This window comes from Elephas maximus, chromosome 3 (genome assembly GCF_024166365.1).
Source record: "Elephas maximus indicus isolate mEleMax1 chromosome 3, mEleMax1 primary haplotype, whole genome shotgun sequence".
Taxonomy (NCBI): Eukaryota; Metazoa; Chordata; class Mammalia; order Proboscidea; family Elephantidae; genus Elephas; species Elephas maximus.
The window spans coordinates 35,336,270-35,352,038 of NC_064821.1; the positions used below are offsets into that span (position 1 = coordinate 35,336,270).

General features: G+C 50.9%; 1 protein-coding gene across 2 annotated transcripts in view; it reads right to left on the minus strand.

Moving 5' to 3' along the window:
• Positions 1–4,057: 4,057 nt before the first annotated feature.
• Positions 4,058–15,769, minus strand: part of NOTCH3 (notch receptor 3) — a 38,764-nt gene continuing 27,052 nt past the window's right edge. For both annotated transcript variants that reach the window (XM_049877212.1, XM_049877210.1), the window contains 8 exons: positions 14,626–14,780; positions 14,317–14,539; positions 13,170–13,254; positions 11,202–11,364; positions 9,790–10,094; positions 9,362–9,509; positions 7,472–7,569; positions 4,058–6,114 (listed from right to left, as the gene is read on the minus strand). In XM_049877212.1, coding sequence (XP_049733169.1) covers positions 5,068–6,114; positions 7,472–7,569; positions 9,362–9,509; positions 9,790–10,094; positions 11,202–11,364; positions 13,170–13,254; positions 14,317–14,539; positions 14,626–14,780 — 2,224 coding nt within the window. In that variant the 3' untranslated portion in view covers positions 4,058–5,067. The remainder of the gene's footprint in view (positions 6,115–7,471; positions 7,570–9,361; positions 9,510–9,789; positions 10,095–11,201; positions 11,365–13,169; positions 13,255–14,316; positions 14,540–14,625; positions 14,781–15,769) is intronic.

Here is a 15,769-nt window from a genome sequence, read left to right on the forward strand (position 1 = left end):
AGCTACGGTAGTGAAAACAGCCTGGTACTGGTACAACAACAGACACATTGACCAGTGGAACAGAGTTGAGAACCTAGATGTAAATCCATTCACCTATGGTCACCTGATCTTTGACAAGGGCCCAAAGTCCATCAAATGGGGAAAAGACAGTCTTTTTTAACAAATGGTACTAGCAAAACTGGATGTCCATCTGCAAAAAAATGAAACAGGATCCATACCTCACACCATATACAAAAACTAATTCAAAATGGATCAAAGATCTAAATATAAAACCAAAAATTATAAAGCTCATAGAAGAAAAAATAGGATCAACTCTAGAGGCCCTAATACACAGCAATAACAGAATACAAATCATAACTAACAACACACAGACTCCAGAAGATAAGCTAGACAAACGGGATCTTCTAAAAATTAAACACTCATGCTCATCAAAAGATTTCACCGAAGAGTGAAAAGAGAACATACAGACTGGGGGAAAAAAATTTGGCTATTACAAATTCAATAAAGGTCTAATCTCTAAAATCTACAGGAAAATCCAACACCTCTACAACAAAAAGACAAATAATCCAATTAAAAAATGGGCAAAGGAAATGAACAGACACTTCACCAAAGAAGACATTCAAGTTAAGGTTAACAGACACATGAGGGAATGCTCGCGATCACTAGCCACAGTGAGATACCATCTCACCCCAGCATTACTGGCACAAATCAAAAACACATAAAATAACAAATGTTGGAGAGGCTGCAGGGAGACTGGAACTCTTATGCATTGCTGGTGGGAATGTAAAATGGCATAACCATTTTGGAAAATAACATGAAGCTTCCTTAGAAGGCTAGAAATAGAAATACCATATGATCCAGCAATCCCACTCCTAGGAATATATCCTACAGAAATAAAAGCCGTCACACACATAGACATATATACACCCATGTTCATTGCAGCATTGTTCACGATAGCAAAAAGATGGAAACAACCTAAATGCCCAACAACAGATGAATGGATAAACAAACTATGATACATACACACAATGGAGTACTATGCAACCATAAAGAACAATGATGAATCTGCGAAGCATCTGACCACATGGATGAATCTGGAGAGCACTATGCTGAGTGAAATAAGTCAATCACAAAAGGACAAATATTGTATGAGACCATTAATATAAAAACTCATGTAAAGGTTTACACACAAAAAGAAACAATCTTTGATGGTTATGAGGGAGGGATGTGTGGGGATGGAAAAAACACTAAATAGACAATAGGTAAGTGGTAACTTTGGTGAAGGGTAAAACAGTACACAATACTGAGGAAGCCAGCACAACTTGTACAAGACAAGATCATGGAAGCTCCGTAGACACATCCAAACTCCCTGAGGGACCGAATTACTGGGCTGAGGGCTGTGGGACCATGTCCTCAGGGAACATCTAGCTCAATTGGCATAATATAGTTTATAAAGAAAATGTTCTACATTCTACTTTGGTGAGTAGTGTCTGGGGTCTTAAAAGCCTCTGAGTGGTCATCTAAGATATGCCACTGGTCTCACCCCTTTGTGAGCAAGGGAGAATCAAGAAAACTAAAGACACAAGGGAAAGATTAGTCCAAAGGACTAATGGACCACAACTGCCATGGCCCCCACCAGACTGAGTCCAGCAAAACTAGATGATGCCCACCTACCATCACTGATTGCTCTGGCAGAGATCACAATAGTTGGTCCCTGACAGAGCTGGAGAAAAATGTAGAACAAAGTTCTAACTCACAAAAAAAGACCAGACTTACTGGCCTGACAGAGACTGGACACTCCCTGAGAGTATGGCCCCTGGACATCTTTCTAGCTCAGTAATGTAGTCACTCCTGAGGTTCACCCTTCAACCAGAGATTAGACAGGCCCATAAAACAAAATAAGACAAAACGGACACACCAGCCCAGGGGCAAGGACTAGAAGGCAGGAGGGGACAGGAAAGCTGGTAATAGGGAACCTAAGGTCAAGAAGGGAGAGTGTTAACATGTCATGAGTTTGTTAACCAATGTCATAAAACAATATGTGTAATAACTGTTTAATGAGAAGCCAGTTTGTTCTGTAAACCTTAAAGTACAAATGAAAAAAATAATAAAAAATAAAAGGCAGTATATTCCTTAGCCCATGGCCATAGTGATCGGTTAGAGCAGTGGTTCTCAGCTGGGGCAGTTTTTCCCCCAGGAGAAGTTGGCAACGTCTGTAGACATTTTTGGTTGTCACAATGAGTGTGTGTGTGTGTGTGTGTGTGTGTGTGTGTGTGCGTGCTGGCACATAGTGGGAAGAAGCAAAGGATGCTCCTCAGCATCCCACAATGCACGGGACAGCTTCCACAGCAGAGAGTGATCTCTGGCTCTAAATGTCAGTACTGCTGAGGTGGAGAAACTCTGTTAGAGGATGGGTACATGGCCCAATGGACTCAAACATGCTAATGATCATGAAAATGGCACAGGACTGGGCAACTTTTCTTTCTGTTATGCATTAGGTTACCATGAGTCAGAGCCAACTCAATTGCAACTAACAACACAACCCAATTGGAGTCTTTAGAAAATCAATTCCAAGACTCCTACAAAAGTTGCTGCAAGGTTCTTTCTTCCCTGGATAGTACTATGTGCAGATGTGAAGTCTATGACTTTTGCACATATTTTGCTAACACAGAGGGAGGGTTAGGGCTGTGTGGGTGGAAAAAAGAGATTGGACTGGGTACCACATGTAGCCTGAGGCTGAAACTGAACCTCAGAGAAAAGCTGTAGAGAAGAGAAACTTAGTCCTTCTTGACCTCATTTGAGCCACTAGATCAAATCTCTCCTGAAGCTGGTCCTTTTTAGTTTTATGAGCTAATTAATCTTTTTTTGTTTGTTTAAGCCAGTTAAGTTGACTTTTGCCACTTGCAACCAACATCATTTCAGCTAATAGGATGAATCAATGGACATTAAATCCCACCTCCTTTCCTGAAGGGTCTCAGTGTAAAGACAATCTTGTCTTGGGGCACAGTTGGTTGCAAGACACAGAGACCCACCTGCTATGGATTGAATCGTGTCCTTCAAGAATAAACTGAAGTCTTAACCTCAGTACCTGTGAATGTGAACTTGTTTGGGAAAATAGGGCCTTTCTTTGAAGATGTTATCATTTAAATTAAACGAAGTCATACTGGAGCAGGGTGGGTCCTAATCCTAATCCCTTCTGAGGGTGTTTTATAAAAGGAGAAAACAAACACAGAGACGGAATCACACAGAGGGGTAGATACCATGTGAAGATGCATCTATAAGCAGCAAAAGAATGCCAAGGATTGCCAACAGCCACCGGAAGCTAGGAGAGAGACATGGAACAGTTCCTTTCTGAGCTCTCAGGAGGAATTTACATAGCTGATGTGCTGATTTGGACTGCTAGCCTCCAGAACTGTGAGAAAAATTGATTTCTGTTCTTTAAAGTCACCCACTTTGTGGTATTTTGTTTCAGCAGCCCAAAGAAACTAAGAGTGGAATATGTAAAGGATGCTGCCATACATAAAGGAGTATTTCTTGTATGGGTACAGGGCTATCTCCAGGTGGACTGATGCAGAACCAGCTTCAGGCACTTACGAAGCAATCAGTAAGCACTTGTTGATGTTGATGGAATGAATGTTCAATTAACTGGGCATAATGCTCCTTCAAGTCTGCTGAAGCCATATGAGCTTCCATCTCTTATTCTCCCTGCTTATTAGCTCCATTCTCCTGTTTACTCACACTGGTAAAAGCTCCAAAATGGCCGTTCACATTCTTAATCTGCCTGTGACCTTAAAAGCTCCACCAACAGATGATGACCTTAGCATCAATTAAAGTTCTCAAGTGAGGGAACCTGATTAGCTCATCTTAAGTCAGGTGACCACCTCTGAGCCAATCAGTGGCATCCTCTGCTGAAAGAGAATTCATGAGTGGGCAGTCGAGCCCAATAGGTTTACCCCAAGATGGGAGCTCATTTTAGCTCTGGGGGTGGGGAAAGACAGAAAAGGCCCCACCACCATCACTCCCCACATCACGTAGACACAGACCAATGACACCAAGTGTTAACTATTCCTTTATTAGGCAGTGAGGGGAGTGGGGGCTGTACAATGCAGGGACTGGTATTCAGCTACACAGGGGTTGTGACCATAAGCCATATTACAAAAATAGCCTAAAAATACTTCTATTCTGCCATGGAACTGGGCCAGGGGAGCACCAGGAGGAGAGTCTCCACCCAGGCAGCTCCTTTCCTCCCTGCATTTCCATATTTACAGGAAGGCAAAGTGGAATGCACACTTCTCCCCTGGCTCCCAAGTTCTCACCAGCCACCCCACAGTACCCAATGGTAGGTGGCCCAGGGGGCAGCAGGGCTCTGTGGAGGGGAGGCCCTGGGAATGGGTTCTGCAGGCCAGAATGGCCCTTCCTCCAGCAAGTTACAGAACAAATCACATCTGGAATGCAGTGAAGTGAGGGAGAGGGTTGGGAGAGGAGGCTCCCAAGTCTTGCCCGACCCCTGGCCCCAGAGGGTGCGCCCAAGGGTGCCTACTTGGTACATACCAGGGCCGTGTACTTGGTACACGGGATCCCAGTTTGCCTGTGCACTGAGTACACGGAATCCAGCTTGGCCAAATGGGCCCACAGACTCAGCCCCACGGGGGCACTGGGGGTTCATGGGGAGGGGGGAGCATCTCCATATATATATTTTGTAAAAAATAATAATAATAAGTTTGTTTAAATGAATTTGTTTTCTATACAAAATGTAAAAAAAAAGAAAATAATAATCCACTCATGTAAGAGTGTGAGGAGAGAAAAGCCGGAGGAGGGAGGAAGAAAGAGAAAGGGAAAAAGAGGAGGTCCCAGACTCACCCCAAGATTAGGAGGGTGAGGCAGTCAGCCTCCACTCATTATAAATAAAGGAAGACTGAGGCCCTGGTTTGGTGACCTGCCTTGGTCACCAGCAAGGGGGTGCAAGTAGGCTGGTGGAAAGAGAAGAGAATGAAAAGGACTAAAAAGAAAAGAGAGGTCAGGATAGGGTGTCTCTCAGCCCCCGAGATCCAGGCACTGAGAAGGGTCTCAGGCCAACACCTGCCTCTTGGGGGGGACCTCAGGGTGGGGCCCCAGTTGGGTCTGGGTCTGGGTGAGGGGGCCAGGGACAGTCAGGGGGAGGGTCTGGGCAGGCAGTGTCCCTGCGGCCGTGGCCCCAGAAGCTGTGGCAGGGCTTGGTGCTGAGTCGGACCAGTCCGAGAGGGAGGGGGGCGACGGGCTGGCCCAGTGCTCTGGGGACTCAGGAGAGGGGGTCAAGTAAGGGTGCTCACTGGGGACCCGCAGAAAGTGGGCCTTGCGGGGGCTGCTGTGGGACCCAGCTGCCACATATTCCTCACCGTGTCCCAGGGCAGCAAGGTATGGTGGGGGCCGCTCCTGGGGGGAAACGGGGGTCCCAGGGTTCAGCAGCTGGGGGCCCGGGGCCAGTGGCAGCAGGAAGGAGGGGCCTGGTGGGGCCGGTGGGGGCAAGCGGGCCCAGTCAAGGGGCACCGCCACAGGGTTCAGGAGACCCAGGCTGAGCACACAGCCCCCTGGTGGCTGGCGCCCTAGACCCGCCCGCCCGGAGCCCCCGAGCTGCGCCAGAGACACTGCTGTGGCGGTGGCAGCTGCATAGGGCCCCTCAAGGGGGAAGCCGCTGGGGGAGGCAGGAGGGCCCCCGAAGGGCCGTGGGGAGTCCAGCGAGTCCACAGGCGAGAGGGTGACCGAGCTGTCCGCCAGTGGCCCTGGGCAGGCCAGCGTCAGCTTCTTGCCTCGTCCCCGGGTCCCCTGTGGCCCCAGCCCTGCCTTCCCAGGGGGTCTTCGATTCTTCTTGCCCCCTGACGGTGCTGCCTTAAGGCCTGGGAGGAAGGCTCCAGGTGGGCAGAGCAGGGGGCCCAGGCCATGGGGGCCGGGAGGGCTTCGGGGCCCACTGGGCTGGTCCAGCAGCCGCACGATGTCCTGGTGCAGCCGTTCCTGGGCCACGTCTCGTGGCAGCCGGTCCAGGTGGTCTGTGATCTCACGGTTGGCGAAATGGTCCAGCAGCAGCTTGGCGGCCTCAAAGCTGCCCTCACGGGCAGCCAGGAACAGAGGCGTCTCCTCCTGGGGGGCCAGAACCCACAGGCATCAGGGCCACGAGAGCCACGCTCTAACTCTTGGCCACTCTCAGCCAAGTCTCCACCTTCAGTGGGACCTGAGAGCTAGGGGTTCGTACTCTCGGGCCTGACAGACCTGGGTTCAAATCCTTACTCTGCTGGGAGAACCTAGGCAAGTTCACTCCTTTATGCCACATCTATGGAGCCCAAGGGCCAAGGCTATGGTGAGGCAAGCGAGGCATTCACCTCAGCCACTCAGTCCAAAGACAAACCAAACCCATTGCTGTTGAGTTGATTCCAACTCATGGCAACCCCACGTGTTACAGAGTAGAACTGCTCAATAGGGTTTTCTTGGATATGATCTTACAGCAGAGCAGGCCTTTCTTCCGTAGCACCACTGGGTGGGTTTGAACCACCAGCCAACCACAAACCATTTGTACCACCCAGGGACCACTAAGTCCAAGGGGCCACCAAAAACCTCAGTCATCAAAATTAAATATTTAAAAAAATGAAGATTAATGGGTTTTTGTGTGAGAGACTGACCTGATTTGTAAACTTTCACTTAAAGCACAATAAAAATTATTTAAAAAAATGAAGATTAATCCAAAAAACCCATGACGAACAAATAAACCAGAATTTTAAATAAGGACAGGATCTGACCCTGTCCCCTCTGAGCCTCACCCTTCCCATCTGTAAAATGAGGAGAGAAAAACCACCTTGGAAGAGTTTGTAAACCGTGACCATAACCAGTAAACCAGTTGTCATCAAGTCGATTTTGACTCATGGCAACTCATGGGTTGCCATGACCATAAAAACCAAAAAAACCCAAACCCATTGCCGTCAACTCTGACTCATGGTGACCCCATGTATTACAGATTAGAACTGCTCCACAAGTTTTCTTGGCTGTGATCTTTACGGAAGCAGATCACCAGGCCTTTCTCCTATGGTGCCACTGGGAGGGTTCAAACTGCCAACCTTTAGGTTAGTAGTTGAGCACAAACTGTTTGCGCCACCCAGGAACCTTGCCATGATCATAAGTTACCTTTAACGGGGAGCCACTAAAGCACTTTACAAACGCTTTAGCTCACCGAGTCCTTGGAACATGCCATCAGGTGGATACTGTTACTTTCCCACTTCACAGTAAGAAAACTGAGGCTCGGAGAAGTTAACTTGCCCAACATCACACAGCAATGGCCAGGCTTCCTCCTCTGCTCCCTGGTCGTAGCTTCTTGGCCCCAAATCCTACCCTGAAGGCTGGCCTCAGACAGGGTGAATACCTTTACCGGCCTACACTACCCTGTTCTCTGCCACCTGTGGGGGCTGTGCAGGTGCTGGCCCCCGGGTGGGCTGAGGCCCAGGCTCACCTTGCTGTCCTGCATGTCCTTGTTGGCTCCATTTTTGAGCAGGGCCAAGGTGGCCTCCACATTGTTGACGGCAGCAGCCCAGTGTAAAGCTGATTTCCCTGGAGTGAGAGGGGAGAGGACAGTGTCAGGACCCAGCTCATGTCCCTGCCCCCATGGCAGAGGGCAGAAAGTGTCCATAACATGGCCTGGAGGAGGATGGGGGCAGGATGGTCACGAACAAGCACCTGTGTCTGGGTATATGTGTGTTCACACCTGTGAACTGACTGTACGTAGGGTAATAGGCCTGTATGTGGACACCTCTGGAATGACCCTGAACATGGGAGGAGAGACTGTGTGTGCATAAACACACCTATAGACCTGACTCTCAGTACACTGGGGACTGTACATACATGTGCACACCTGTAGACCTGACTCCTGGTACACGAGGGGCTGTGTGTGTGTGTGTGCACGCACACCTGTAGATGACTCCTAGTACCCAGCGAATTGTGCATTCATTTGCATACCTACAAACCTGACTCCAGTAAACGGGAGACTGCGTGTGCATGTGCATACCTGTAGACCTGACTCCTAGTACACAGAGGACTCTGTGTGTGTGTGTGTGTGTGTGTGCATACCTGTAGACCTGACTACAGTACACGGAGACTGGGTGTGCACAGCTATAGATGACTCCCAGTACTGGTGGACTATGTGTGCCTGTGCATACTTATAGACCTGACTCTGGTAGCCAGGGGGCGGGGGCTGCGTGTGCCTCCCTTGGGAGGTACCTGGAGCTGTGCCATCTAATACAAGAGCCATCAATCACATGTGGTTTTTTAAAATTCAAATTAGTTGAAATAAAATACAATAAAAAATTCAGTAATTTTGCCACTTAGTCACATTTCCGGTGCTGGATAGCCTCCGCATGTGGCTGGTGGCCTACACATTAGACGACACAGACGCAGAACACTTCCATGCTTGCAGAAAGTTCTACCCGACAGTGCTGCTAGTAGGGCCATGGTTCTCAACCAGGGGCGATTTTACCCCCTGGCAGGGCCCAGGGCAGTGCCTGCAGACATTTGTGGTCACCACCCCCGGAAAACAGTGCTACTGGCATCGAGTGAGTCAAGGCCAGAGGTGCTGCTCGGCCTCCTACAGGGCCCAGGACAGCTCCCATCACAGAGCCTGATCCAGTGCTAAGGCAGAAAACCCTGCTGCACAGGATGTGTGCTGTCCCTTGGAGGGCAGGTTGCCATGAATCCGCACAGGTGACTCTGCACAGATGCAAACGAGCTGCCTCCACAGAGGTGCCCTCTCAGTGTGTCGCTGTCGCTAGCAGCCTTCGACTCACAGCCACTCTGTGCACAACAGAATGAAATGCTGTCCAGTCCTATAAATCAGCTGCTGTTGAGCCTATTTTGACTCATGGCGACCCCACGTGTGTCAGAGTAGAACTGTGCTCCATGGGGTTTTCAATGGCTGATTTTGCAGAAGTAGATTGCCAGGACTTCCTTTCAAGGCCCCTCTGGGTGGACTCAAACCTCCAACCTTTTGATAGCTGCCAAGCACGTCAACCGTTTGCACCGCCCAAGGACCGCCTTGTACTGTAGATTGGGTGAATCTGCCCATGCATTATCACAGTTTCCCAGCAGAGGGCAGTAGGATGAGTTGTTCTAGCAAAGCAGATGGAAAGAAAGTGTCTTGGAGAAAAGTGCCTTTTTCTAAACCACAGAGGCACTGTATGGGCTAGTGGCCACCCTGTATGAGAGTGGACATCCATGTTGCAACCTGGTTATGTGTGCATGAGCTTCAATGAGCGATTCTACATGTAGGTGTGAGTTCACACAAACGTAACAGTCAGGGCCCAGGTGGCACCCTCCGAGCCCCCACCCACCACCACCCCTGCCCACCTACCGAGCTCATCCACAGCATTGACATCCGCGTGGCTGGCAATGAGCTCTTCCACCATACCCTCCACTGCCAGGCGGGCTGCCAGGATCAGTGCCGTGGAGCCGTCTGCCATGCGGGCATCCAGGTCTGTGGAGCGGTTCCGGATGAGAATCTGAGGGGGAGAAGAGGGGATCATGCACCAGGGCAGTCAGGGCAGAAATAGGGGAGTCAGGAGGACTCCCAAGCCCCTAACATCGCCAACCTCCACATGGCCTGGAATCAATGAGTTTCATCAAACAGACTGACACTGTATGCCTGTACATCCCCATTTTATAAATGGGAATGAGATCAATAAGAATAACTCCATTACAGAAAGGCAGAGCCAGGGCTCAAACCCAGGTTGTCTGATGCCCTTCCCAGCCCTAAAGTTCAAGAGGGCAGGCCCATTTCACCTGGAAGACACCCTGGGCGTCGGCGGTGACAGCCGTGTGCAGGGGGGTGCGGCCCGAGTGGTCCTGGGCATTGGTGTCTGCGCCTGCATCCAGCAGCCGCTTGGCTGCGTCGGCTCGGGCGTAGCGGGCGGCCAGGTGCAGGGCAGTCTCACCAGTGCGGTCAGTCTGTGCTCCAAGCTGGGCACCCTGGCAGATCAGGTCCGAGATGATGCTGGCTGACGTGTCATCGGCCTCATCCTCCTCTGCCGGCATCGGCTCCAGGGCTCCCCCACAGAAGGAGGCCAGCATAAGTGGGGTGAAGCCATCTGTGGGGATCGGGAGTGCATCATGAGGGAGGCTGGCACAGAGGTCCCTCCAGGGAATATTATCTCGGCTCTGCGTTAGGAGGAAGTGGGACAGGTGGGAGCACAACAGAGTGGCAAGTCATTCCATCTGCACACACCTGTGTCAGGTGCCCCAGAGCCAACCCAGGATAAGGACTCCTGGGCATGTGATTTGTCACAGAAGGGTTCCTAGGGAGTAGAAGATACAGGACTAGGGAGGGAGAAGCCAAGCAAGGGTGCAACCTCAGGCAAACTCCCAGGGAGCTAAGTCAGCCTGATCCTGCAGGAGGACTTGCCTTCTCTCCCTGAGGCCACAGAGCAATGCTAGGCGAATGGGTTGTGCCTTTCATACTCCGCACCCTCTGGTTAAACGCCACCCCCACGGACATAAACTCCCAGGCACTTCAGGCTCCTGCACCCAAGATACTTTCAAAAAGAACCACATATGCAAAAAGCAAAATGAAGCTGGGATAGGAATATCCTAAAATGTGGTAAAGACAGACTCAAGAGGATCTGGACAGCACAGCTGGCTACACTCGTCACAAGCATTTGTTCTGGTGTCTTTAGGAAGCCACGTGCACCTCATTCTCCATCCTCTAGCCCTGGGTAGATCAAACCCCTCCCCAGATCAGGGATAGGCTCAGCTGATCTGCATATTCTGGCTCCCTGGCCACACTGATTGGCTCAGGGATGGGCATGTGACCCTAGCCTGTCCAATCAGAACTCATCCTGGGATGTTTGCTGGAGCAGTTGGGAAAACAGTTGGCATGACTTGCTACTCTCAGGGGAAAGCCAGCTTGGGTTGAAACCACCACGGCTGGCTGGAAATCAAGCCAAGAGGTGGGAAGAGGAAGACTGAGTCCTGGATCCAGACATTCCCAACACTTCCAGTTCTATAAACCCATAAATCCCACCCCCCCTTTTTTTTCACTTAAGCTAGTGTGAGTTGGGCTTTTGTACTTAAAACCAAGATTCTTGATTAGCACCTACATCCACAGAAGCCTGGATATAGCCCAGTTCTCCCCAGAGCACATATCCAGATGCAGCTTCTCATGAACAGGACGAGGGGTGGAGGGCGCCATCACTGACCTGGTCCACGCACATTGACATCCATGCCGTCAGCATCCACGTCCCCCTGTGGTGGTGTCAGTGCCATGGCTGGTGCCATGCGGATGTCAGCAGCAACCAGGTGGTGTTGAGTCCACTGGCGGCAGTCCACAGCATCCTCAGCCCCCACGCTGGGCTCCTCTACCTGGAGGTACAAGGACCCTGGGTCCTCAGACACCACCCTTTGGAAGCGGGCACAGATACCAGTAGGGGTAGAACTGGACACACCAGTGGGGTTTCTCTCATTGAAACACACACAGGGCCCTGCGAAATCATGAACATCCCACCTTTGTTACACCCAAAAACCAAATGCACTACTGTCTATTCCGACTCATGGTGACTCTGTGTGTGACAGAGTAGAACTGTGCTCCCTAAGGTTTTCTTGGCTGTAATCTTTAGGGAAGCAGGTCACCAGGTCTTTCTTCTGCAGTACCACTGGGTGGGTTTGAACTGCCAACTTTTAGGTTAGTAGTCACATGCAAACCATTTGTGCCATCCAGGGACCCCCTTTGTTACATATGTTTCTTATCAGGAAACTGCGCAGACTGACTTGCTAGATGCCAGAGCCAATAAAGGGAAGAACTAGGATTTTTAACCCAACTTGGACAGAGGGAGTAAGGACCCGAAGCAGATAAGCCAGGAAAGGGCAGGGAGCATAGCACCTGTCAGCACACACCTGTCTATACACTAAACCCAGTTGCTACAGAGTCGATTTTTACTCATGACGACCCCATCTATGTCAGAGTAGAAATGTGCTCCATAGGGTATTCAATGGCTGATTTTTTGGAAGTAGATTGCCAGGTCCTTCTCCCTACCCCATCTTAGTCTGGAAGCCCTGCTGAAACCTGTTCAGCATCACAGCAACACGCAAGCCTCTACTGACAGACAGGTGGTGACTGCACATGACGTGCATCGGCTGGGAATCAAACCCAGGTCCCCTGCATGGAAGGTGAGAATTCTACCACTGAACCACCATTGTCCCCGTCAATCATAATAGATGTCTCCATTTCACAAACATTAAAATAGGGGAAAGCCAGCTGAGAATTGAGGTGTACATCAATAGCTATTGTATAGAGTTGTCGTAGTCTCTGGGTGGTACAAACGGTTAATGTGCTCGGTTGCTAACTGAAAGGTTGGCGGTACGAGTCCACCCAGAGGCTCCTCAGAAGAAAGGCCTGGGGATCTACTTCCAAAACTCCAGCCACTGGAAACCCTACGGGGCACAGTTCTACTCTGACACACGAGGTCACCACGAGTCAGGGTTGACTTGACAACAACTGGTTTGTAGGATTATTGTAAAAATGAAGTCGGATGCTTTGTGTGTTATGAAGGTGAAAGCATTCTGTGTGTGCATTTGGGACATCCAGCAGGTACCCAGGTAACACTAGTAGGAGCCCATGGGCATTGCCCCAGGAGAGGAAATAGCACTCAGGACCGTCTGGGCACATTTTTGGGCTGGGCGCACTGGACAAAGTCAGACACAGCAGAGAGAACAGTCTATCTGGACCAGGGGATCTCCTCTGGAAAGACCCCAGGCTGGCCTAACACCAGGGACCTGACTGGGGAGGGGGCAGGATGGGGCAGGGACCTTCCACTCATTGTCGTTGTTAGTTGCCTTCAAGCTGATTCCAACTCATGGCAACCCCATGTGTGCAGAGTAGAACTGCTCCATAGAGTTTTCAAGGTTGTAACCTCTCAGAAGCAGATGGCCAGACCTGTCTTTTGAAGCACCTCTGGGTGGACTCAAACCACCAACCTTTTGGCTAGTAGTCAAGCGATTAACCATTTGTGCCACACAAGTGGACCCAAATGGCAAATGTCCCTCTCTCCCTGAGGCCACAGAGCAAAGCCGGAAGGCCACGAGTGTTCTCTGGAGCCTGGGAGGTGGGAAAGCAGAGCCTCCCCTGGGTACCCAGGACCCTGAAGGAGAGGTTGGAGGAGGGGCAGCACCTTCAGTCTCTTGGCCTCCGGGCACTCGGTGTCCATCCAGTCTGAGGCCACCTCCCCCATCAGACTCTCACCCTTGGCCATGTTCCTGTGGGGACAGTGGAAAGGGCAGATGTGAGAGGGGTCACTGGATACTTGCCACCTGGGTGGGGGACTTTGGGGGTGGAGTCAGGGCAGAGGTCAGAGAGGTGAATTTGGGGATCTGGAAGGGGATCCGGGGTCTTGGAACAGTAAACACAGGAGACAGGGGACAGGGTTGGGACAGGGTCCAATGAGGGGGTATGGGATGGGGTCAGGGTCACAGGGTGCACAGTAAGGTGTTATGACAGTGACAGCCGGGTCCAAAGGTGGAATTGAAGGACAGTTGTGGGGTCAGGGGTTATGATGGGTGATGGCCAAGTCCTACGGTGAAATTGGGAAAGGGACATTTGTGGGGTCAGGGGTTATGATAAGTGATAACTAGGGGCCTAAGATGAAATCAGAAAAGGACAGTTGAGAGTCAGGGGTTATAACGGGTGATGGCTGGGTCCTAAGGTAGAATCAGAGGAAGAGAAGTGGGGTCAGGGATCAGAGCAGGTTACAGGATAAGTGAGGGGTCACAGGAGATACAGCGGGGTTACAGAGGATGACCTCGTAATAGGTAGGAGATGCAGCCAGGACGAAGGAGGTTGTGGTGAAGGGTCAATGGTCATGGAGTCAGAGGTGAGGGATAAGTTCAGGGGTCAGGGTGATGTCAGGTAAGGGTGGGGTTGGGCATCTTGGAAGACACGTCAGGGAGTTGAAGGTGAGGCCCAGGGTCAAGTCTGGAATACACGGCCACGAAATGGTGATGGGATAAGAGGTAGGGTCAAAGGTCAGGGTGGGTTGGAGCCAGAGGTGGGATTGGGGGTCATGGAGAATAGGGCCAGGAGAGCAGACATAGAGTCCATGAGGTCAGCAGTCACGTGGGAACACACACTGAGTGGCAGGCTTAGTGTGGAGTCAGGGAGACTGGGACATGGGAAATACGGTCAAGGGTCAGGGGTCACAGAGTCAGTGGTCAAGGGGGATGAACACTGGTGTCCAGGGTAGAGTCTGAAGTTAAGGTCAGGCCAGGGTCAAAAGTCAGAGTCAGTTCAAGGCAAGGACAGAGACCAGAAAGGGGCCTCACTTCATGCCCAGCGCATCCTGGCCTACTGGCTCCCGCCGGCCCTTGTGGCCTGCTGCAGCATCCTTGTGCAATGTGAAGCCCTCAGGGAACCACAGGGTGCTGTGCTCGCGCTTGCGCCGGGCCACCATGACACCCAGGACAAGGATAACCAGGAGGAAGACGGCACCCGCGGCCAGCAGTGGCAGCAGTGGCACACTCGGCTCTGGCAGCTCCAGCGGTTCAGCTGCAGGAAGAAGTGGGGTTCTAGCACAGCAGAGCACCCCGCCCCAGCCCCCAGCTCCCCCATGTTGCCCTGGGGCACAGCCTCACCACGCACAGCCCGCAGCGGGTACGGGAAGTCCAGGCGCTCCACAGCCGACAGGGCACCCAGGTAGTCGGCTGCGCTCTGGGCATCAGGGAAGCAGTGGTCATTCTCAGATGACTGTAGGCACAGCCGGTTGTCAATCTCCAGCATGACTACAGAGCTGCGGGATGGACAGATGGACAGGAGGCACAGACTGACACAGTGATCAAGCCCTCACAAACCCTCTTTGTCGTAAGACGTATATTAACCAAGCTGTTGTCATTAGTTGTCACCACGGATTCCAACTCACGATGACCCCATGTGTGCAGAGTAGAACTGCTCGGTAGGGCTTTCAAGACTGACCTGTCAGAAGCAGATCACCAGGCCTGTCTTCTGAGGAGTCTTTGGGTGGGTTCAACTACTAGTCTAGTGCTTAACCATTCGAGGCACCCAGGGACCCCTTGACGTAATGCTTAAGCTTTGCAAACCTCCTTTATGTTAAGGCATGTGCTAACTGTTAGGGACTGAACTGTGTCCCCAAACAATATGCTTTGTAAATCCTAACGCCTCTACCTGTGGACAGGGAGTCCCTGGGTGATGTAAAAGGTTAAGCAGTCAACTATTAGCCAAAAGGTTGGCTGTTGGAACACACCCAGAGGCACCTTGGAAGACAGGCTTGGCAATCTGCTTCTGAAAGGCCGCGACCTTGAAAACCCTATGGAGCAGTGCTATTCTGCACACACGGGGTCACCATGAGTTGCAGTCAACTCACAGCAATTAACAACAACCAGATTAACCAATGGTTAACTTCTATTTCCTCCTTTTCTCCTTAAAAGCTTCATTGTGACAAGCCTGCATGGAGCAATTTGTTGTTTTAAAAACAGAATGGTCTCTCTTTATGCATATGCATACAGAGTAACTGCTGGAATAAACCCTGTATGTTTTAATCTCTTTGTGTTTTCTTTAACAGGAAGGACAGGCAGCTCAGTACCATCCTCCTGCCCCTACTCCACCCTCACAGAGCTATCTCCACTCTCCAGGACTCCATGGCCTATCTGGCATTCACCCGACCGAGCCCCCCAATAGGTCTTGCTGTGGCCACTAGTGTTCCCTGAGCCACTGAATCCAATGGACATTTTTTTCAGGTCAACATCTCAAGAACGTTCCTCG